Source organism: Periophthalmus magnuspinnatus, chromosome 5 (genome assembly GCF_009829125.3).
Source record: "Periophthalmus magnuspinnatus isolate fPerMag1 chromosome 5, fPerMag1.2.pri, whole genome shotgun sequence".
NCBI classification, from domain to species: Eukaryota; Metazoa; Chordata; class Actinopteri; order Gobiiformes; family Gobiidae; genus Periophthalmus; species Periophthalmus magnuspinnatus.
This window is the reverse complement of record NC_047130.1, coordinates 4,055,281-4,079,026: the sequence shown is the minus strand read 5'-3', so window position 1 is coordinate 4,079,026 and position 23,746 is coordinate 4,055,281. Positions and strand designations below refer to the sequence as shown.

Genomic DNA, 23,746 nt, shown 5'->3' with positions numbered 1-23,746 from the left:
AAAAAAAAATCATAGCTGAGCCCGGGATGCCAGTGCCTTCACCTACATGTACTGGACACATAGAAGTTTCACCACACATACAAGTTTCACCTGGATGTAGTGGACACATACAAGTTTCACATTCTCAGTATATGGAAAGACACGTGAAAACTTAGAACCTCCTGAATTCACTTACTGAGCTACAGAGGCTGCACTAGCACTGATTATTGATTAGCTGTAAGTTCTGAGGTTTAGGTAGTGAGGATACAGATCCGAGTCAATTTCTTTTTTTTTTTTTTTTTTTCCTAATCAAAAATAAATGTTATCAGTAAAATCTATATTTGATTTGGACATGTCTACCTCTTATCTGGGAACATAAGTCAAGATCATGTTTATCAATACATAAATATCTGTAGAATATGTTTTTTAACCATAAGATCTTGATCACTTTTACTGAAGATAACAAAGATAGTACAGATAGAACAATTGCACGCTGATGATACATTCATTTTACAAGGGTAGACAGTTACATTTGAAATGTAGCGTACAGTTGTTTGCATTTGGCAGGATAGCTTAATGTACTGAAAAGACAACCAGGCACAGTGTGAATAAAAGCTGTTTTATTTGTTTATTTTTAACTTTATATCTTATTATAATACATGAACTTAACTTTATTTGACTATGGCACCAAATCGCATACATTGTACATAAATTCATAAAAAAGACAAACAGAGAGATTTGCATTCTCTGTCATTACTGCATACAGACTATGTACATTCACAAGAAAAGTGAAATAAATAATTATAAAATAGAGCATGTGGTTTAGTAATACAGTACATATGACATTACAATGTACAATACAGTTCATATCAAAACCAAATGTCCCTTCATTATCATACAAGCCCTGAGAAGTCAATTTGATTTTGACATACTGCTAGAGTTTTCATAAATAATCTCAAAGTTAAAAAGAATTCCCCTTTGGCTGCGATACATATTGTAGATTGATGCAGCTAATGTAAGAACAAAAGTGTAGAAATAGCACCATGTAAAGTAAAGTCATTTAAGTTTATATGGCTTTGTAGTTCATTCAAACAAATCTTTACAAAGAATACAGTTAAAAAATACACAAAATAAACGTACCCTGATGTTGTATCAATCAAATCATTAATAAACAAAAAAAAAAATAGTGACAGACAACAGTGCACATCTCAGTCATTATTACCACAGCTGACACATGACTTCATCCACATATTTCTGTGTCTCAGTAATATGCAAAAGGTCCTAATGTGTGTATGATTATTGTGCACAACGGACGGTATAACGTAAACATTGAGAGCAAATTACTACAGTACGTGAAGTATATGAGCATGGGCTTCACAAAAAGTATTGTTTAATGGTATTGTTTAATTTGAGTACACAAATGTATCTGTGATGTAGTTTCAGATGCGACAACCAGCTATATTTCACTTGATGTGTACTTTGTAGTTCACTGTGTTTCAATAATGTTTAAATAAGGACTGACTCATGCACTGAACGCCTGAGAACCCACATTGTAGTATCTATAGTATTTTAAGGAGGAAAAGAGTTTTACATGGTATATAAATATATAAAAATAGTTTGGAATGACACAATACAAAATATTACAACACAATAAATAATGACATTTCCTACTATGTACAGGTGTGTACATTATTGTATTTACACTATAAACAAAGAGGTAATGTGATGGACGGGCTGTGGAGGAGCACAAGCACTTGTAAATAAAAGTTAGGGCCAAAAGTAAACAGATGCATGTGCTAATATGTTGACAAATGGTTATCCTTACTACAGCACTGGCTTCCTTTTAGGTTTAGAAAAATTGTACCACTTGGTAATATATGGTGTGCGTTTTATGGGACTTTTCATGCATGGCCTACCAGTGTGATACATCTATGCTACAGCCACAGGCAGATGGGAGACTGCAGACGGAGTACATTTGCCACAGTAGCCTCCACAGATTCCTGACACTCTGCTGCCATCCTGTGGACAGTACAGCATTGTGAGAGCAGTACAAGAAAAACACAGCTGTAGAAATATTGCATCTGCATCAAAAGTCTTCATTGTAACGTAAAGAATAAGAATCTAAACTGAGAGGTAGTCTGTGTTCTCTGCTCCCCTTTTAATTATGCTCTAGAAAACGCTATGCAATGTATTTTACACTGAGAATAAAAATGATTACCTTCCATGTTTATTATTTTCAAAATAAAACATTCAATCTGTGTATACAAGGTTTACCTGTGATTTATGTACATCAGCGACTGCATAGTTGCCATGAGTTATCCATGAGGTGTCATCTGCCACTTTAAAACCAGTTCCTGAGAGGTTAAGCCGGAATTGTCCCTGAAATAAAGGAAAAGAGAAACATATTAATCATTGGCTGTACACACAAAACTCAACCTCCTTACTATGTTTGGTGCAGTCCCACCTGCGGACAGCGGCTGGCACTGTAGCAGTCACCGGCTGTAGCAAATGGGATTTTCTGTCCTTCTTGGGTAAAAGCAAACTGCCAATCAGTTGCTGAAGAAAAAGGGAAAAAAATGAATGTATGAATTTGCATTAATAAGCAAGCATGCCATTGTTATACATATCTTTTTATGAGACATTTAAAATGTGTTTTAAATGAAAAGTTACATATTTAGTCTCATAAGAATGTCTATAATTAACCACCAAGCCAAGTTGTTCTATAAGTGTGGTCCCCAGTGTTTGATAATTAGTGACTAGTAATTGTTTTTTTTTCCCCAGGATAATTTGGTGGGTTGACATTTTGGCTCAAAATGGCTGAGTATGGATCAGTAACTCACTGATGATGTTCATAGAGTTGATATCAAGGCGGACTTTGGAGAAGGTGGTTAGGCCAGCAGCCTTGTAGTCTTTTCGACAATCACAGTCTTCTCTGTTTGAGCTGTTAGCTGGGCACAGAGTTGGGTCGTTGAGTCTGGAAAGCACACAAACAACAAACATTATTTTTGTACTTCAGTGGCTATGTTAAATTGTATATCTTCATTTACCTAAAGCCAAAGATCTCAGAAAAATTCTCCCCTTCACCCGTTGTCAGGGTGATATACTCCTGAGGCATCTCTGTCTGCATTCCTGCACAGTAGACCTAAGACACAGAAGGGAGAGGAGAGGGGTGAGAGGTGAAGAGTCAAACAGAGTGGAAAGCTAATAAAACGAAACAAAAAAGCGAGAGTGTTGAATCAAACTCAAACTGGACGGGATGAAACACAAACTACACCTGACAGTGTTTCATCATGTGTAATTTGATAGGAAAAAGGAATTTAAATAGCTTAAAAGTTAAACCTTGAGAGCTTTTCCTTGAATGTTGAGGACATGCTCATTGTCAGGGAGTGGTCCATTAAGGCTCCGGATGTCCAAGCAGCTCAAAGGCAAATGACCTAAACACACAAGTAACAATATCTAATGCTTGAATGTGCCATTTAACGCCAGAGTCACATTAAGTAAATGCAAATGAACTACCAGTAAAAAGTGAACTGCTGTGGTATTTGATATGTCTGCACTCACATGTCTGATGGTTTCTGCAGGATTTTTTAGAGTCTGGCATGACATCTGGTGAGCACCTATGGCCTTCTTGTCCATCTGCTGCCACACACTGCACCGTCCTCTCCATAACACCAACTCCACAGCTCACCGAGCACTGCAGGCCATTCAAAACCAAATCAGTCTACATACTAATGGCATGCTCTTTGGCCACATTTCTCATCATCATCCAAGGGAATGGGATGTTCATGTTTGAACAGCTATGGCCCTCTGGATCAGGTTTCAACATTTGGTTTGATTTTGTGCCATTCACAGAGCACGTCACATAAATGACTGTACATGCATTGAATGTATTTATAAATATTTATTTGCAATTGTTTTCCACATTTTGGGCATGCTGTAATATATCACTGTACTTTCAAATTTTATGGCGGGCTGTGTTAATATGAAATACAATGCCCATTAATTATCTATGTTATATTTGTGATATACCAAATGAATGTTATCTATTGTATCCTGACACTTATATCATTATTATTCATAGTAACATCACACACCTGCTTTACAGTTTTAATATGATAAAAAGGCAAAGAAACACATTTTAGGAACTTACATGTCCCCAGCTTCCAACTCTCCATTCCTGCACTTGCGCACATGGGCCTGTGTCACAGGGCATGTAGGTCTCTGGGGGAGTGCCTGGGCAGCTGGATAGAGACTGATGGCTGTACTCATAGTTGTCATTGTCCACATGCACCTCACTACAGGAGACCAGGCGATGGCGGTAACCCTGCCCACAGCTCACAGAGCACTGCAGAGAAAATGACAGTGAATAAGAGGCTCATTATGATCTGTCTGATCACATTTATGTCTGATATCAGAGCAGAATTCTGTCACGTACCTCAGACCATTCCCCAGTGATCCAAATGTACTCACAGGCGTGAGTATTGCAGCTCTCTATATGTGGTGGTTTGATTTGGTTTACACAGTACATGTCATGTACCTCCTGTTCCTTATAGTCCACACATTGTAGGGCCCGGTGTCGATGACCTGATCCACAAGACTTACTGCACTAGAGTCAACAAGACACATATAGCACGCATTAATGCAATATCTCAGGTACATATGATCAGGGGCTGTATACAAATACAGTGACAATGAATGAAAAACAACACCAGTAACCACAAAGAGTGAAAAAATACACCACACAATAATAGTCAACATATGACTGTCATTCTAGACCAGCACAGTGAAAAAAGACTAGTTGAACTGTTATAATAACATCCTGCTGTTAATGGGACCACTTGGGCAGGGACCTCCACAAACTTTCCGCACTAATGAGAGCCTCCTTAAAGAAGACATATCATGCTGTTCCATGACCCACATTCAGTACATGAAGACGAGACTTCTGCTGCAGCTGCTCTTGCATGCTTCCTTCTTATATTCCCCACTCTAAATAAGAATTTATAGCCCTGAGCCCAGAGAAAAAAAGCATAACTCACAACCGGAATGTAGTCTCAAATCACTATAATTTAGGGGCTAGTAATGTTCAAATATTGATAGTTTAGTTTATTTACAGTATAAAATAAAATACTTGATTGAATTGAATAAACATAGCTGTGAAGTGGCCCTGATCATACAGTATAGACGATACACGCATAAGGTAAGTAATGCTTTCTATCTGTTATTATTGGAATAGTTAGAAATGACACAAATCCCTTGAATTCATCAGCATGAATATGAGTAAAACAAAACTGATGGGAGTTCCCTGGGGGTAGAGCAGCAGCTCATACCCACCCCTCCTCTGGCCTCCTTCCTCTAACCCCACTCACTCTCTCACTCAGATGTGACGCAGCAGAGGGGAGGCCGCCTCTACACAGAATGTCAGATAGAACTCACTGTGTGCCACTGGCCTTCTCTCCAGCGGTAGTGTGAGGGGCAGTCTGCCGCACGGCAGCTCTGGCTGGAGGCAGGTCTGGAGCGGGGGGAACAGCCATTCTCCATCACGCTGCGCTTTTCTCCAGTTTGGCAAAAGACTTCTCGTCGCTGAACGCCATCACCACATGTCACTGAGCACTGGGGGTGGAATAGGTAAGGATTACCACTAAAACTTGTTTTATTATTTTCTGTTGAAGTGAAAAAATGTAATGCATGCAAGAATTTCTATAGTCTACATCATGTCAAACTCTACTGTAAAAGATCTTACTACAGTATATGTTCATGTAATATTTAGAGTGCATGCACAAAGTGTCTTTTTTGTTTCATTCAGAGTCTGGATACAGATGAGCCATGCCATTCTTGCACGTATACAGTAAGTGTACAGAATACATTGTTATGTGATTCAAATGTACCACAGGTAACAGTCCTGCACTGACCAACAGCCACATGCGGACCACTATTTCCTCTTGGCCTCAGTCCAGCCGACAGCTGTCCTGGGCTGACTCAGATCATCTCTGCCATATGGAGGACACATGCTTGGACCTTAGACCATTGGGGTGAATGTGAAGAATGAAGGTTGGGTGAAAATGAAGAAAAACGCAAAGAGCTATCCATGTGCATATCGTCTGTGATGCCTCTGGCGTCACAAGTACTTCAGACAAGAGGTTTTGGATAACATGTGCAACCTGGTCCTTTACTCGAGTAAGATTAAGGAGGAAGAGTAGGATAAAAGGGATAGAAAGAAATATAAACATTTGGATTAAAATGGACTTCACACTGGCTGGTGTTAATGTCAAGTTTATGTTGAAGACATTTTCATTTTCTTAAAGCTTATTTTCAGTCAACCCCGACCACCTTGTTTTAGCATTCAGCAAACCACGTCATCAGGTGTAAAGGCTCAGCACTGGGAGAAAATACATTTCTCTTTCCTCCACATTTAGTCGTCTACTCACTCAAGTAAGCTACATGAAAGTGGTGTACAGGGTGAAAAGATCTTTCAGGGGTCAGGACTTACCTCCTCCCAGTCCCCGGTTGTCCACTTGGGGCACTGTCCTCCTCGGCAGCGCCTCTGCCTGCTGGGCTTTGCAGAGAGGTGCAGGCAGTTCTGATCTGGGACACCACGCCCTGATCCTGTCACACAATTCACCTTACGGTACTTATAACCTCTTCCACAGGATGCAGAACACTATGGAATAAAAGGATACAAGTTATAAGTTTCAAGTTCACATATGACACATTCAGTATTTGATGTTTGGAGATTTGCTAATAGCTTTGCCTTTGAAACGTTCAATCAAAAGGGGAGGCTCACCCGGTAGTGTTGTGATTCACTTCCGAGTTGCTTGTGAGAGGCTAACACATTTTGACAGGCTGAACAGTTGTGTTGTGCTTGGATAATCAAGGGGGTGTTGCATGTGGGATGGATAGAAACTGACAGGCCCTGAGTTGAATGAGTGCGGGGCCCAGCGAGTGGTGCTCTCTCATTGAGTAAGCCTTAATACTGGCTATGAACTCTCACCTCATTCAGGGTGAATTCATTGATGAGGGTGATGATGAAGAGGATGGATCTTTCTGATCATGATTTCCATCCATTTACATTGATCTCATAATGAATGAGTGTCTTGTTTTTATTTCTATATTTTACAGTTATGGTGCACAGGTCTAAACTGAAAATCTGAATCTGGAAATTATAGGAATTAAATTGTCTATAAGAACTTGTTCTCAAATGCTGACATCTTCTTCTGGCAATATTCACATTTTAGGGGCTTTGATGTTTTTATTTTCTTTACATGGGACCTCAGGGATTTCCCAGAAGTCAACTGATGCTGGTGCAGTGAATGGGCACGGGGGCCTCCCCTGATCAAACATAACCTCTGACCCACTATACATCACTACAGTGTCTTGTTCTTCACTGAAGTCACTCTTAGTGGTCCACTGGTCCAGCCAGGATTAGGCCAGGGGCCAGAGGGGTAGACTATTTCATAGACTCGCATGTGTCACCATTCTTCCCAGTAAAATGCACGTGTTAGCTTTGAGACTGAATGAATATGATAATTAGGCAATAGAATTTACTGTGAGTAAGGGAGAGTAGAAAATGTGAGTAGTAATTAGACAAGCTTGTAGTAAAACATATAAAGCGAGGTTTATGTGAATCATTCTCCATAAAGTGGGCCAGTTCATGTATGTGACAAAATAGTCAAAAAAGGAAAAAAAGCCGTTGATAGTACCTCGACTTCTTTTTAATTAAAAGTTGTTTTTTTTCTCAAAATAAACACAGTCAAACATATCCATATGAAATTAAATACTGACAATACATAGTAATAAAACAATAAATACATGTAATAATTACATAAATATACAAATTCTTGAACAGAAACTAATACTGCCATTTGTGAAAAAGAAAATACAATATATACTTATCAGAACCTGTTGATTTGGCGTTAGAGCTGTAAACTCTGTAGCACCAAAATAAAAGGACAAATAAATGTAACATTTTTACATTGACCTCCTCAGCGTACAGCTCTTAAAGGTTGCTTGCTTGTAATCACATATGGGACCCATTATGTACAGTAGTTGTCTTTAGTAAATGAGCACAGTAAAAGGCACTCACTGCTGATTTTACAGGCCCTTAAAATAAGGTGTAATGTCAGCAAAGACATTTATGACCAAGGGGAATCAGCCGGGTGGGCTGTAGACACATACTGCCCCCACCACAGATACCATATGAGGTTTAACTGGCCTTGAAAGGTGGTCAACATGAGAAGGAAGAAGAAACATAGTGTTGATGCAAGAGCAGTGCAAGGCAGCCCTAACAATCCATGTTTCAATCCATCTAAAACAGCAGCTCTCTCTCCAGAGCTGGGAGAGGGCGGTGCAGTGGGGGGCAGTCATATCAGACACTGAGGTAGACATAATGTTGGCTCAGAGTAAGAGCTCCACAAACAAAGCACGTGTAACTTCCCTTGTGGTCACCTTCACTATTTGACAACTACACAGTGAAGGTCAGGCTCAAAAAGCCAACAGGGTTTTAGTTATGGAGCCATTTTAAAAGACACACTGCTTATATAAAACATAAGAATCTCAATGAATTGCCTATTTATCAAACATGTTTTGTCATAAAAATTATATTTAACTAATATTACTTCCCTTGCGTGTCATTGTAAAATACTGGCTTAATGGCTACTTGAGATAAATGTGAGGTATTTCTGAGCATATAGAAATTTTATCTAAACCATGTACAAACTATATGGAGCAAAAGCAACCTTAAATATTATAAATATACATGTTCAGCACCTTTGGAACAATTCATTGCATACATACAAAAATATTACGGTGAAATGTACGCAGAACCAGTTCTGTTTACACCAGCATGGTCTATGCATTTGGATTCCAGGTAAAGTGATTATTAAAGTTGTTTGTACTACGATATGCATATGTTTGGATTGGTCTTTGGAATCATAACAAGTGCTTCAAAAATAATATCAGTACCATTTCCAATAAATAGCAAGTACTATCAAATATGCTTGTAGTGGCACAAATAACAAAGTATTTTGGGAAAATGTGTCCTGACAGATTCTGTAAATATGGGCTTTTCTCTGGCTAAAATATGAAAGGTTCTCTACTGAAAATTATTCTTGATGTACAAAACATTCATTTGTGATATCAAATCAATGGATGTGTGGAGTGGATAATCTATAGAATAAAATATAATTTGTTGCTATTTACAATAACTATAATAAATTATATTGGAAAATAATAATTTACAAAACTGTGATTGTGTACAATGGGATCCTGACTTGAAAACTGAAAGGCTCAGGCAGTCGTATGTGGACTATGTTGCATGTAGTAACCACATGCACATTTGTCATCCAAGCCCAGCAGAGGCAATTTTTCAAATATCTTATGGAAGTCTCAGAGCCCAGAGTGGGGCAGGAAAAGAGGGTTAAGGTGAAGAATGGGAAGAGAAGCAGAAGTGATGTTTGTTTTATGAGCGTACCGAGCTCCAGGGGTCTGTGCTCCAGTGGGGGCCTGAGGGGCATGGCTGAGTATTGCACTGCTCCCGGTCCGGGGGCTTGTCATGGATCTCACAGCTCAGGTCATTGAAGCGCTCACCGTTTGGACGCTGACAAACCACAAGTCTTGTCTTAATGCCACCTCCACAAGGTTTGGTGCACTGCAAACAGATGTTGACAATAGCCTTTGAATCAAACTGGTTTCATATTTTTTTGTATACAAAGAAAAATACATGTGTATTGAGAAACAATATTTTGTGTGTAGAGTGACCATTTATACATTTTATTCATTAATTAATAACAATAATACTATTTTGCAATTATTTATCACACATTTTTAACAGTATAAACAATATAAAAAAAGTGTTGTAGTGGTACCTCTCCCCAGTCGCCATAGATCCACTGTGGACATGGGCCTGCCTCACAGGAGCGCTGTTCACTGGGCCTGCTGCGCTCCTCACAGTGATTGGCAGAGTAACCGTTCTCATCCTGGCACACCACCACTCGTCGCTGAAAACCCCCTGCACAAGTGCTGGAGCACTGTTGTCAGAAACATATTAGATACATTACATATAGAGAGATTACAACTTCTTATAGCATGTACTGCAGATAATGTAAAGCTCACCGCGCCCCAGGGTCCTGTCCTCCACTGGTGGGCCTGGTTGTGAGGAAGGTTGTTCTTTGTGCTGCTGTTGGGTAAGGACGGGGTCAGTCGAGGCTCACTGGAGCGGGGTGGACACTGAGACATAGCACAGTCCTGCTGGGTGTTTGGACGATCATCCAGGTCACACTCACTGGCATCCACTTCCTGTTCATTGAAATTGACACAGAGCACCTGTCGTGTTGTCTTTCCCTGGCCACAAGTCACTGAGCACTGAAACAGAACATGTAAATAGAAGTTAATAACCCTCTCTGTTTCAGTCATGGTTTAAGTCTTCTTCAGACCTATACACAGGACCAGAATCAGTTTGCACTTGTGGATAAACATTTTTCCTTAGGGAGCGGCCTGAGTGCCTTTGGCCTAGTGTGCAAGTGTGAGGGTGAACATGTTTGTATGTGCGGGGGTGTGCGGTGACCAGCGCTGCAGTCAGACTGCACTGTATCACAGGGCTCTGATGAGAACCATCTGTAAACAAAGCTCTGCCCCTCACTCCAGCCCCTCTGCTGCTCATTCTGTGTGCGCCTCCTACTGCACTTACAGCACACTTGTTACTCTCCTGACACAATGAGTGCATCTGGGATTCAATCTCACATAATAGTAATGTATAGTATTTGGTCATAGACATGTACTATGGATATATGAAGTGTAAATGTGAAGTATAAATGTTTACTACAATTGTCAGTTAGATGGATTTGTTGATTCCTTACTGTTGACCACTCCAATACTTTCCACTGTCCACAGGCCACCACAGAGCACACTTCTCTTGCAGGGGGTTTTGGGAGGTGGGCACATGCTTGCTCTTCTGCAACACCACCTTGGTTGTCACGGCAACTTACATATCGCATACGACTCCCTTTTCCACAGCTGGCACTGCACTGTACCAGAAAAAAAAATGAGCTAAAAAGCAACATATAGTATCAGATAGGACTCCTGATAAACTACAAACCTGTGTCCAGGAGCCATATCTCCACTGAGTTTTATGGCTCGGGTGAGAGGGCACTTTAGTCCCCGGGGGAACAGGCTGGCTGCTTGGACATTGGGCCACCTCACAGTCCTGTTAAAAATATATATACTTAATCCAATAAAAAAGACAACCATACTAAAATATGTTAGATCAAATGCCTTGAACCAAAAAAAAAAAGTTTATTTTCTAAGCTCTGTGCTTAACCACTGCGTTTCCCATCATCCCCACACCTCACCCACATTACCAAAACAACAAGAAATAAGTTGGCTGTCAGTTCAAACTATGGATTGTGGTAGTAAGCCACTCAGCATAAAGGCCTGATCCCTGTCATAACAGGTCATAGTGGAGTGGTATTTGGGCCTCCAATGCCAATGCTCTGCTGTGGTAAACTCCGCCCTCATCAGCCACATGTTGCTCACCTTCTGCCCTTTCACTTTTGTCTTTGTGCCCTCTGCTGCCCTCTGACCCCTCTCTCTAGAGGTAAGGCCCATAATTGAGTTGGACAGGCAGTGACCAGGCTCCACATTCCACATTGAACCTTTTTAAGGAAGTCACTTATGCTCTGTGTAGACGTGGGATATGGAAACAACATTCAAAAATCAAACATTTAAAGCTAATTCATCATGAGTCCCATTCCTCCACTCTATATCACATATAATCTCTGGTAATGCTATGTAATGGCTCTAGTGATGGGAATGGCTGGTCAAATGACCCTGTTCATGACTGACTGGTTGAAATCACAGTGAGGTGGGGCCATAGGCTCCACTTGGCCAGAGGCTGGAATTCAGACCTGCTGTTACTCTGGCCTGATCACAATCTGCCTCAAATACATTATCACACTTAGACAAAACAAGGCAGTAAACTGATTAAAAACCTGAACTAAACATGCAGTGTGTCAAAATGATTTTTTTTACCTGGGTGTCAGTGGGACGGGTAGCAGCATTACATTCAGTGTCGTCCATCACAGCACCAAAAGAGCCCACAACACATTTGACTGCTCGCATCTGGTAACCTGGCCCACATGAGGTAGTGCACTGAGTTCAAAGAGAGAAAAAAGGAGCAGTGGAGTGGGAGTATGAGAAGAAGACAAGAAAGGCATCCATCGGAATGACTACAAACACTATACAGAGGAAAACGAGTAAATTAGCCCCATCAAGAGCCAAATAATTTCTGCACTGCCAAGTCATTGGACCCTCCCCATTTCTCTTCTGCCTCACTGCCTCCAATAAAACAAGGTCAAATCGGTGTGGTGGCAACTTCAACTACTATTTGACTATGCTTCATTTAATGGCTTCAAATGTATCCTTGTATCTGCCCATCCTGGAATGTTTTGGCTCTACATAAGGCTTTTGGCTAACTTTTTCACATTTTACAGCACACTTGAACACAAACAGTTAATAAAGTAAACTACTAATAAAATAAATAAAGTAAAATTAGTTTAAGCAGTGTAGTGACTTACAAAAAACCTGCACTGCTGCTTATAATGGATTACAGTTGCATAGAGCTTTTGAAGGCCGTCGCAGCATGTTATATTTATATTGCAGTTATACAGTGTGAAGGTTGTAAACTAGTTTTGTTGCCACAGCAGTTATGGAGTGGATTAGCTGAAATGTCTTGCCAAACGACACAACAATTAAACTGACCTGTCCCCAGGGTCCGACCTGCCAAGAGGCACACTCCTGTTGTTGGCACGTCTGAACTGACTCTGGTTTGGCTGAACCACAGTGGTGGTCGTCCAGTCGATCTTCACCAAACTGACACCAAATCTGCCTGTGTTTGTAGCCTTTTCCGCATGTAACCAGGCACTACAACATACATGCACGTCAAACTCAAGAGAAGCTAGAAATAACTTCTACTTAAACTCCTAAAAAAGTCCTAAAAACAATTCAAACATTTTCACAAAGTAATGTACAGTCACCTCAGACCAGTCCCCACTTTTCCAGAGAGGACAGAGGAATTCATTGCAGGATTGGACGGTAAGCTTGTCCCTTTGGCTACACATGCTTTCATCGCCCCCACTTTCTGCTGCCTTTCTGCAGACTGCCCCTCGATGGCGGGTGCCTCCACCACAACTCTTGGAGCACTACAAAACACAAATGAGTAAACACAGAGCGAACATGCACATGCAAAAGGCAGGCTTTCATTTAGTGTACATTCTCACCTCTGACCAGGGCGAGTACTCCCAGCCTCCTGGGCTGCAGTCGCCATGGCAGCTTTCCTTGTCATCTGGTTTATGAACGTTGCTACAGTAACGGTCATCAACCTTTTGAGTCTTACTATCAGCATGATTTATTTTGGCACAGTATATTTCCAGGGTACGATATCCTGTGCCACACTGAGCAGAGCACTCACTTTTACGGGCGATATACCACCTGGGTTACAGTCATATGGGGGTATGAGTAAATGAGAACATGTTTGTGCTATGAAAGACTTGCTAACATCACAAACCTGAGTTCACAGTCAGTGTTGCAGGTCTCCGTGACAACAGCTGGCCTGGGTGTACCATGACACCTCTGGTCTGACACCACAACTCTGTCGGATTCTCTGCTACACACAATCTTTCGCTTGCGTTCACCTGTAGAAGACATCCAAGGACTGTTACAAATTAAATAGATAAAATACACAGTATAATTTTACATTACAGAATGTCAAGAATAATTAAACAGAAGAACAAAAAAAAACACCCAAAAAACACATGACCACTCTGAAGAAGACCACTAGTGAGCAATCAAAACTGTCAGGTATAAAAACAAAATAAACCTTGGTCTGAAAAAAATTATCTATTAAAATAAAATAAAAGTATAAAGATGTACATCATAATGCAATAAACATTACATTGTAAGAACAAAACCTCTTTGGTAAGTGTGGACATTATTCCAAGTTGAACTGTCCAAAAGGTCAAGCATATATTTATAAAAGACAGATTGTAGAGCAGTTATCCCATTATTATTTGCACCCATTCGCTTGTGGCTCCGATACATTTCTCACCTATCTCTGCCAGTGTGTTTTACCTCCTACTCACCTTGGCACAGACGGCTGCACTCCTGCCAAGGCCCATAAGCATCCCAGAAGAAGTGCTGTGGTCTGTCCTCTATGGGAATGTTAAAAGAGTACCTGACATCTGGGTTGTAAAGATTCCCCACTGACAACACCTGGAAAATACAGGCCCTTTACACACATATTCTGTAGACATTTAGACTCAAGTATAGTTATCAATTAAAGCTGTAAGACATTCTTCTGCAAACCAGATGAAGATGAGGTCATACCTGGACAATAATCTCATCCTCAATACGTTCTGTACAGTTGATTCTTTCAATGATATGGTCAGAACCACTATACTCAAGGACAGCATTTCCAACTTTAATTTCCCTTTTGAACATGCTGACCACAAACTCGCCATTAAGAAGGAATTCACCATGAGTATTTGATATGGCTGCAGAGAGATAACACATTTATATTAGACTATTTAGCATAAAACACTATTTTAGATTTTCAGAACTGCAACATAGCAATGTACATTCATCAATTCCCTCTGATTACACATGCATTGTGTTAGCCATTGTAAAGAAAACTACAAATATTCTTTTGTTCATCCTCAACACACTAGGTGAAATTACATAATGCAGACACAACTGTCTGCCTGGATGTGATGTTACCCAGAGGGTTATTAGATATTAGCATGCTCATACCAACAAGATAGCAGCAAAACAGCATTGCATTGTAAGCTGGGATACTGTGCTTACCAAGGTAATTGTCATCCTCTGGTTTTCCTGAGTAGCTGTGCTGCCGAATATCTATATTTGTAGCACCAACAGGTATGCGCACCACTTCATTATATCCTGAGAAGGTAGGGTTTAAAAAGATTCATGAACTTATAAGTCATACCATATTCATAGTAATTCCCATTTAGGTATATGACATACCATAGCGGACAATGTTGAAGGTGCCCGCTATAGTTTTGCACGATGAATTGTCTCCTCCACACACACCACACTTGTCCCTCCTGGCTTTGGAGTTCAGGACATGGTCACAGCCTGCTTGCTTCATGAATAAAAAAAAATGCTGGAATTACATTTTATTTCAAAATATTTTACTGTTCTGACAGCATCTGGCAACTAACTGTAATTGACTGTTAGTACCTGATTTGTTTATAGTAAAATAGAAACATTCACAACCACATCAATAGAAAAGGGTCTTACTCTGCACAAGCCCTGGACACAGATGTCATTGGTGTCTGGACCACATGTCGTGCCATCTATAACTCTGTCCCTGAGCTGGTAGTAAGCTGTGCTGCCGGCCACCCTGCAGAATAGCTTACAGCGATCCTTCATCAGGACTGAAACAATAGATGGCAAACAATCAAACAACTGTCTATTTGCTATTAGTTTTTCTGTCACAACACAAAAGCCTCACTTCCGCTGTACTTGGGAACCCAGCGAACATTTGGAGGTAGTCCGTTGATGTTAAAATGGCGACCATCAAAGGCAGCACACTGTTCCTCCCTGAAGTCCTTCTTCTGCCTGGAGCAGGGCTCAGAGTTACAGGAGCGAAACTTCATCCGACGGCCCACACAGTACATTCCACCATTTCTGGGTCTGAAGAGAAACATTGTGCACACATTATTCTGTGAAACTGTGTCCAACGTGCCTATAGGAAGATCAAATGTCATTTACACTTAAAAAAAACAAACACTATAATACAAAATAAGCTACTTCTCTGCTCTTTAGAGAGCCTACTTCTTCTTCATAGATTACAAATAGGAACAAGGTAAGATCAAAGACAATAGAAGAGAAGTGCTCACTCTGGTCTGTTGCATTCCCGAGCAGCCACCTTGATGCCTCCTCCACATGTGCGCGAACATGTTCCAAAAGGACTCCATACACCCCACGCTCCCTCTACAGGGGTGGCATCCTGCTCCTTGGCTATGCACAGGCCATGCTTGCAGTGCTACAAATGAGTTTAAATGAATTAATGAGACTTAGTTGAATAAAGAATATAAGAAAAAAACAGCAGAGCCCAATGACACAAAACACAGATAAAATCATATCCATGCAACTGATAATACAGGTACAACTCTATAAGCTGAGGCAAATAACACTCTAAAGTCCTGGAAAAGACGTAACACTAAACAAAAAAAAACATTACAAGATTCCATGCATACAGCTCTCAGTCATATTCCATAACATAATAAAACTTCAAACATAATATAAATACCTTACAGCTGATCACTGGTAAAGCAATGGAAGCATGAAATGGAAAAGTTTTTGTGAATTCTTGAGTTGCCTTCGTCTTAACCAAAGTTTTACTGGCTATTTGACCACAATTTCACCATTAAACACTAATATACAATTGACATTTATAATGCCCTGAAATTACGAAAGAACTTAAAAAGAACTTAAATGTTAAATTGCATCCTTCCTTAAATGTAGATTACTGTAATATTTACCTTTCCAGGTGCACAGTCAGTGCCATCAGCCCAGGGCATGTGCTGGGTCCTGCAGCCCCTCTGTACCCCCTCTGGACTGGTGCACCACAGGCGGCGACACTGTGTCTAAACAATAAAAGTGTACAGTTTTTTGTTTTGACAAATGAGTGTTAGCATTAATACATGTTTAATTTTGATTATACACCACTTTTGCTATGCAAGTGTGTTCAAACAGGGAACCACTGCTGTAATGTGTTTGGAGAGAGCACTCACCATATAAGGGCACACCTGTGTTCCTGGGCCAAATATCAATTCACATTGTTTATTGACACTGTATACCCGTCCAGGCAACCGTTGTGAAAGAGTGTAGGGCCTAGAAACTGGCTCGTCAAGTAAACATTCACCATATCCTGTGCTATTGAGAAAAGAAGAGAGATTAAAGAAAAAGCAAATATATAAACCCCTAAAAGGTTACCATGATGATCTGTTTATGTCTAATGCCTCTGAAACTCACTCCAGGAATTCTGTGATAAATTTCCTACTGCATTTGGACCACATCCAAGGATTTGTGTTATAGTTCAGTGTGGGAGCCATCACATGTTGCTGCACTTTGACTCCATCCTCTTTGCACTTGTTGCTGTCATCGTGTGGCATGTTGAACCTGGCAGACAGAAAACAGGACCCAAAAAGATTGCAGTTACACAAGTAAACCTTTTACTTAAGACATGCATACACTTCCCAGTTGCATAACGTCTAAGCAGTGGTCTACGTATGCAGTCTCATAAATCTCCAATAGGGTGCTCAGGCTCTTGGTTGGTGCTAGACTGTGCCCAGAGTCCTCAGTGAGCTACTGAGTGACCCACTGCACAGGTACCATACGACACTAAGCTCTGTGGCTCAAGCTGTCACTGCCTAATGCACAGTTTAACAATCCTCTCTTTTGTTGAGGTCAGAAAGAGTCTTTTCTACAGATGACGGCTCTTAGAGTCTGTAACAGTCTCCAGTGCGGTCGGCTAACACCACAAGCACAGCCGTACTGAGGACTTTGCACAGACTTAGTCATAGAACCCACTCCCCCTCCTGAAGCAAACTTACTTTCTAAATACATTTTCTTGAAAAGGTCATATATTATCCAACTTAAAAAACAAACAAGAACAAAAAAAACTCTGCCAGCTACATTTTATTTTATATTCTATCCCTTAAAAAATAAATAATAAACCGCCAGGCCATTGGTAGAGACTGAAACAACTGAAAGTGCTTAAATGATTGGAACACAGGATTTGTCAAAACAGGCATGAATTTAAATACGTTAAGCATATGCAGTTTATTTTTTTTGCTCTTTAAAGATACACTATGTAACTTTTCTGAGGGAGGGTGCGCCATCATGCTTGCCTCTACGGAGATGTCATTGCATTGCCTGGAATGCTCCACAGTATGGCATTAAACGTGTCTTTTCTGCACATATTCAATTACAGGTGTTTTTAGCGAAAATATATATTTTCACAGGGAGAGGACTTGTCTCTCCATAGAGCTGACCTAATCTTGGCTGGAGTCACCCACTTGTCATACATCTTCATTTAGAGAAGCAGGTGGACTCTCAACCAGAAAAGTTGCATAGTGCTCCTTTAAAATCAATGCACACCACTTAACTGTGCTATTCAATACTTACACATGGCCAAGTTCATGGGCAATAGTGAATGCAGTACTGAGCCCGTTATCTTCACTGATGCTACAGCTTCTGTATGGATCACACACAGTTCCCAGTTCTGCAAGCCCTGAAAGTATTATTTGTCATTAGTTTGTTGTTACTATTTATAATTTATCACATTTTTTATTTTTTTTATTTTACTAACATTATAAAACTTACCTAAAGTATCACATTTATCTCTTGCTCGACAAATGTCTTGTCTGTACAAAGGACACACAATAAGTTAAATTGTACAGCAGAATCACACTAACTGCTGGTTTAATTACATTTAAAAGGGGTTAATGATATGATTGTCCATTTAATATGAGAAACTCAATCAAAATGAATGTATATAAACAGAATGATATGATATTCCTGCACCTTGTGATGAGGATGGCTGTGTCATGATGAGAATGATGGTTGTCATCTAGAATGTTCTGGCTCTGCTGCCAAATGCAGAAGTTTTTTAAAGTGGTCTGTGCATTGAAAGAAATAACTGGACCCTCCTGAAATAGGAAAAGTAAACAGTCAACAATAAGTTTGTCAGTGAAAACTTAAATAGCTTTGACTATAAACCTTATTATTATAAGTCACTTACCTGTTCGTGGTTAATAATGACCAACTTTACTATCACTATGTTTATGACATTTCCAATGCTGGGGTCTTTGTAGATTGAAGACACCTGTATTTAAAGTGGATCAAGCGTGAATACTTGTGTAAGACCAAAAAGAAATGAACAATAATACAAGACTTGGAGGACTGTTGTTTTTCTATCTATAACAAAGTGGTGTTAGGGGATGATGCTGACTAGACTGCGACCTCCTGTTGAGAATACAATCATGGCCAAGATCAAAATATAGGTCATCTCAGGTCCCATGGGGAACTGTGGTCCCAGACGACAATGAAAGTTCAGATTTAAGAGCAGAAGATGTGAGGAAAATAGTGTGGTCACAATATTAAAATGTCAAACTGATTTTAATACTAAGGAAAATACTCCCTCAATAAAGTTTTTGACACCACAAAAAAAATAGACAACAAAGGAAAATAGAGTATACATTTCAACACATTAATTGCTAGGGCAACAGCCGTATTTTTTCATCACACTGAAAAATTGTGTTCAATTTCATTTTATTTAAGTGATTTTACTCAGTATCGTTTAGTATACGTTAGTTTTAATATCCATTAGAGCTGATTTTTCTGAGAACTATATGAATAACACAGGCTTTGCTAAGACAGTTTGATATTGTAGATGTTGGAGCATGAGTACACAGCCTAAAATCAAAGGCCTCTTTGCCTAATTTGCCCTGAATGACTGATGAAGAAAATACCTTAAAAACAGATTTGCTGAGTGTGAGAACTTACAATGGACATCAACGTTAGAATGTAATGCTGTAAATTGCTGCCATGGTGCTCCACCATTTTGCTGTCGGCGACCAGCATGACTTCAACAAAGCGCGGGTAGGAGAGGAAACGCTTTGATCTCCTGTGAGGTCCGGAGTCACTGCTGCTATCATTTGAGGGTCTAGCACTGCTAGAATTGCTGCTTTCCGAAGTAAGAAGTGCTCCACTGACTAGTCCAGAACTCAATGTCTCAATGTCACTGAGAATATTAGAGCTGACCACAGGCGCAGCAGTGGTGACCCCAACAGCCGGCCTTCTCCTTCGTGTGTGTCTTTTATGTTTTTGTTTATGTCCTACAAAAAGAACCCAAAACAGAAGCACTTGTAACCATATATTATAAAGCAAACAAAACAGTGCATTTTCCATAGGCAAAGTGTTACAATATTTGAACAGTTTTTTTCTGGTTCTCTTGTCATTGTCTGAAAAATGGGGAGCATTGTGTGCAAAGAGTTCAGGCTAGGTAAACCTGGCATCCAGCCATAAAAATCAAGAATAAATTGTAGTGGCAGACTTAAAAGGGGCAGTAGACCTAAATATAAAAGAGACTGATTTGACCCGAGTTTCATCTTAATCTTTAGACTTTAGTCAGATGTAGACTGATGTCAAAATGTACAGGAATGGTCAGTTAAAATGATGAAAAATCTTCCTTTCATCTACACAATCATAAATATTCTATGTAAATTCATTTGGCACAAAAAAGAAAAGATTACACTTTAGATTTGAATATTGAAATGTGTCTTTGTGCCCTTTGGCTCTGTGCATCAGTATGGCGGTCTTATCAAAGAGTTAGAGGAAGTCCAGAATCAACAGGACATGGAGCAGTAAACTGAGATGGGATGATACAAGACTGAACTTCCTAAAGTCTTTTCCTGTGACAGCTGGAGATCCTGGATGGTGCTGATGCCCTACTCATTATTGCACAATTTTACACTTTTATTTATACACGTTCTACACCTGTTATTCTTGGCTGGTACCAGGTTCACCATACTGAGTTTTTTGTACAACAACAACTTAATATGTTTCCCAATTCGTAAAGTCTTTGCCATCCCAGCATGTGGTTTGTAGTACCTGCTGTGTCACATATGGAGTTATCTTCAGAGATATCTTTTTTGGAAGCAGTCTTCTTATAAACAATATGAGGTTTTATGTGTTCCTCTTCATAGTGTTCTCCTTGGTAGCTGTGTAGGGGTTCCACAAAATACTCCCCCTCTGGAGACCTAAAAGTGCCCAGCTGAATATAAATGAAAATATATGCTGTTATCAATCATCCATTCTGTCCAGTCATGCACCACCGCACACGTCACAAGCTGTGTTGCACTAATACTTAGATTTGGACATATTTAATAAACATTCATGACGCTTCTCTTCTAATAACATGTGTATGTCCCTCCAGTCAACTGCTTGAGGCAGGCTCTATGCGCTATGACGTCAGTCTAGTCATACTCCCGCTGCAAAAACGTGCGTAAAGACGTCACCGGCTCACTAGAGAGATGCAAGGACGTAAGATACAGAGCAAAGTGTTCATTAAAGCTGTCAGGAAGCACCGCAGCTAAGAGCATTCTTCCGCCGGCGAAATGCTTTGATTTACTAACAGCAGTCACTGCAACGAAAGAAAAAGCGCCTTTTCTAAACGAGAACTGCACATAGGCTTTTACTTAAGAAAAACTATTGTACAACAACCTGTTGGCATTAAGGATTTATAAGAATACATTTCTTTACATTAGAATTCAAATGTTATTCAAATGTTCTTACAGTACTGATCACAGTCAGTGATAAGATGCGGATAAAGTTGTGCGTAAAAACTCACCAATCCAGAGCACAGACTGATGGCCGCGGCGTGTTCAGAACGTGCATTTACGTATCCTGTGTAGAAGCAGTGCCGCAGCTCAGTGTCCTCCTCTTCCTTGTCATCTGTTGCAAAAGCCGTTATGTTATCTGTGCGGTGTAGTCCCAGTACTGTCACAGTGTACAGAGGTGCGATAAATCCCGAATCTCGCGTGAGGTTCAAGTGGTAGCTCTGTCCAAAGGCACGGATCCTGTAGTGAATATTTGGTGAGGCCCACTGATCCGGCGCAGTGCCAGTGTTCTCGTCCAAACTTCGCCTTTTCCTCTTAAAATGCATAGTTGTTGGAAACTTGTCACCGACTTCATTCACACGTACAGGGGTCACAATTTCATAAACACTGGAGTCCTCCTTTCCTAGAGTGCAAACAGTTAAGAGACAAGGTGTTAATAGATTCCATGTGGCTTTTACATTCAATTCATTCAAAGATAGGAAGATGCAAAGCTATTTCCTCCTGTCAGTGAACTTGTTCGGGGGAAAAAACTATATGGCTGTGGCTGCATTCAAAATCCATTCATTCGTAACCCTCCGCGGTGGTGCAAGAAAAGTAGTAGAAGAAAGTAAACGTGGGCGTTCAAAAGCGTCATACTGTACCTGTACTCTGATTTAAGAGCAGTTTGTCCGGTAATGCGACTACATTCAATACATCAGGGAATAGTAGCAACCCTAGACCCCAGAGAAGCACATGCATGATTGTTCACGTTCAGAATAGAGCGACAGTCCGTATTGCTGTGTAGTTCTGCTCTTGGTCCGGTCGCTCCGGGCTGTCGGCCCTCTGTCCGTCTGCCACATCCAACTTGGTTATCCTCGACTCCTGAGTAGCTTATTTGTGGCCGCGGAAACACAGGGTCGGGACGTGAGCGCTCCACGGAGAGCCTGGTGAACATGCATTCTGCTCATAGAAGTGGGCTGCTCCTGCATTCGCCTGCGATGGTCTCTGCTGCTGCCTGTGCACCAGCTCTGTACAGCGAGGGGCGGGCTCACGCGCACAAGCCACTGTCCCACAGTCAAGCCCCTCCTGCTAGTCTATTGTGGTAAGGGGTCATTTATGTCCACTACGAGGGAATAAAGTACCACATATTTAAAATAGCTTGTAAGACTGCTACAGGCTAATAGAAGTAAACTTACTCAACCAAAGATTTCCTTGCTCAAACTGCTTGTGAAAGAGAAATTATTGTGCTTATACCACCATCAATACACTATTGGCACAGTTAATACACCACTAAAGTTACTGGAAATGTGTTACAGCTACCACTATACCACAAATATCTTGCTATTGTTCCATTATTGTTGTTGGCCCCAGTTCTTTTGAATTTCACGCAGAATCGAATGTGATGCAGGCCTTGTTCTGCTACGCTTAACTGAAATCACCAGTAATAATCAGGGTAAGACAATAGAGTCTGTTGCCTTTGCAGTCCAATATAAAAGCCTCTGTAGTAAAAGAGCAATGTGCAGGAATGCTGAGTCAAGTTTATCTCAACAGGTTAGTAGTTCTTATCTTCGCAAATTAGTAGCTATTAAGAGCTGTATTTTTTAAGATAATACTTTGGTAACACATGCTGCTTAGATTGGATAGCCTAATACAGATGCAGTCTAGATGGTTTTACATAAGAAATTACAGAATGTGACAAAGGTGATGAAGTTAAAAGACGGTGAGGTTGTTCTTGGAGGTGATGTGAACAGAATAGGAATACAGGAAAAAGTGATATAGAGCCACATCATCCTTCTTTCATCAGCAATCTTTATGGGCAATATTGGGATTAGCAATATGTATTACACATTTTCTTTCCTTTGCTAACAGGTCAGTGTTTTCAGGAGTCTCCATAAACCAGTCTAACAGCTGTGGGGTCAGATGCAAGTGCTTAATGTGCACGGGCTTGGCTCATTGACTTCTAGAGTGTTAAAGAGTTATGCTTTTCCAATTCCAACAGTGAATGGAAAGTTGCCCTGCATTTCAAAGTAATTGTAAGTCTCATTATCCTCAGTCACTGACCATTTAAACTAACAACTAGATCAAGATATTTAGATTTAAATGCTCATTCAACCATTCATTCTATTTTATTTTCCCATGTTTTTTGTCACACCTTGACTGTTTTAAGATGAATAATTGCTGTGTTTTCCCATGACCTGCAAAAGGGTCCTCTTGGGATGGGGCAAGATCTGAGAGGGATCTGGCAACAGACTTGCACCTAGAGGACCCAACCTGCAGACCTCCACCAGGAGATCCCTCACGTGACTTCTGTATATCCACAGGTCCTTGAAAGTAAACAAACAGTGGCCAAGCGAAAAGACCAAAGCCTACGT

The 23,746-nt window shown here is 40.4% G+C and overlaps 1 protein-coding gene across 1 annotated transcript; it reads right to left on the bottom strand.

The window, feature by feature from the left end:
• Positions 1-686: 686 nt before the first annotated feature.
• LOC117370721 (A disintegrin and metalloproteinase with thrombospondin motifs 9-like) lies at positions 687-22,491 on the bottom strand. The gene is made up of 39 exons (XM_033966243.2): positions 22,037-22,491; positions 21,407-21,798; positions 20,668-20,830; positions 19,561-19,892; positions 18,797-18,880; positions 18,580-18,704; positions 18,379-18,419; positions 18,181-18,286; positions 17,026-17,172; positions 16,785-16,926; positions 16,533-16,637; positions 15,888-16,033; positions 15,500-15,681; positions 15,286-15,422; positions 15,010-15,127; positions 14,830-14,925; positions 14,353-14,519; positions 14,109-14,238; positions 13,535-13,661; positions 13,248-13,458; positions 13,005-13,169; positions 12,730-12,891; positions 12,001-12,120; positions 11,069-11,176; positions 10,830-10,997; positions 10,087-10,335; positions 9,840-10,001; positions 9,446-9,622; positions 6,467-6,637; positions 5,413-5,589; positions 4,415-4,585; positions 4,130-4,324; positions 3,541-3,673; positions 3,319-3,413; positions 3,027-3,121; positions 2,820-2,953; positions 2,444-2,535; positions 2,254-2,358; positions 687-1,998 (listed from the first exon to the last, which is right to left on the bottom strand). The coding sequence occupies exons 1-39, from the start codon at positions 22,131-22,133 to the stop codon at positions 1,909-1,911; spliced, it is 5,817 nt and encodes a 1,938-aa protein (XP_033822134.1). The 5' UTR covers positions 22,134-22,491; the 3' UTR covers positions 687-1,908.
• Between the last annotated feature and the right edge of the window lie 1,255 nt (positions 22,492-23,746).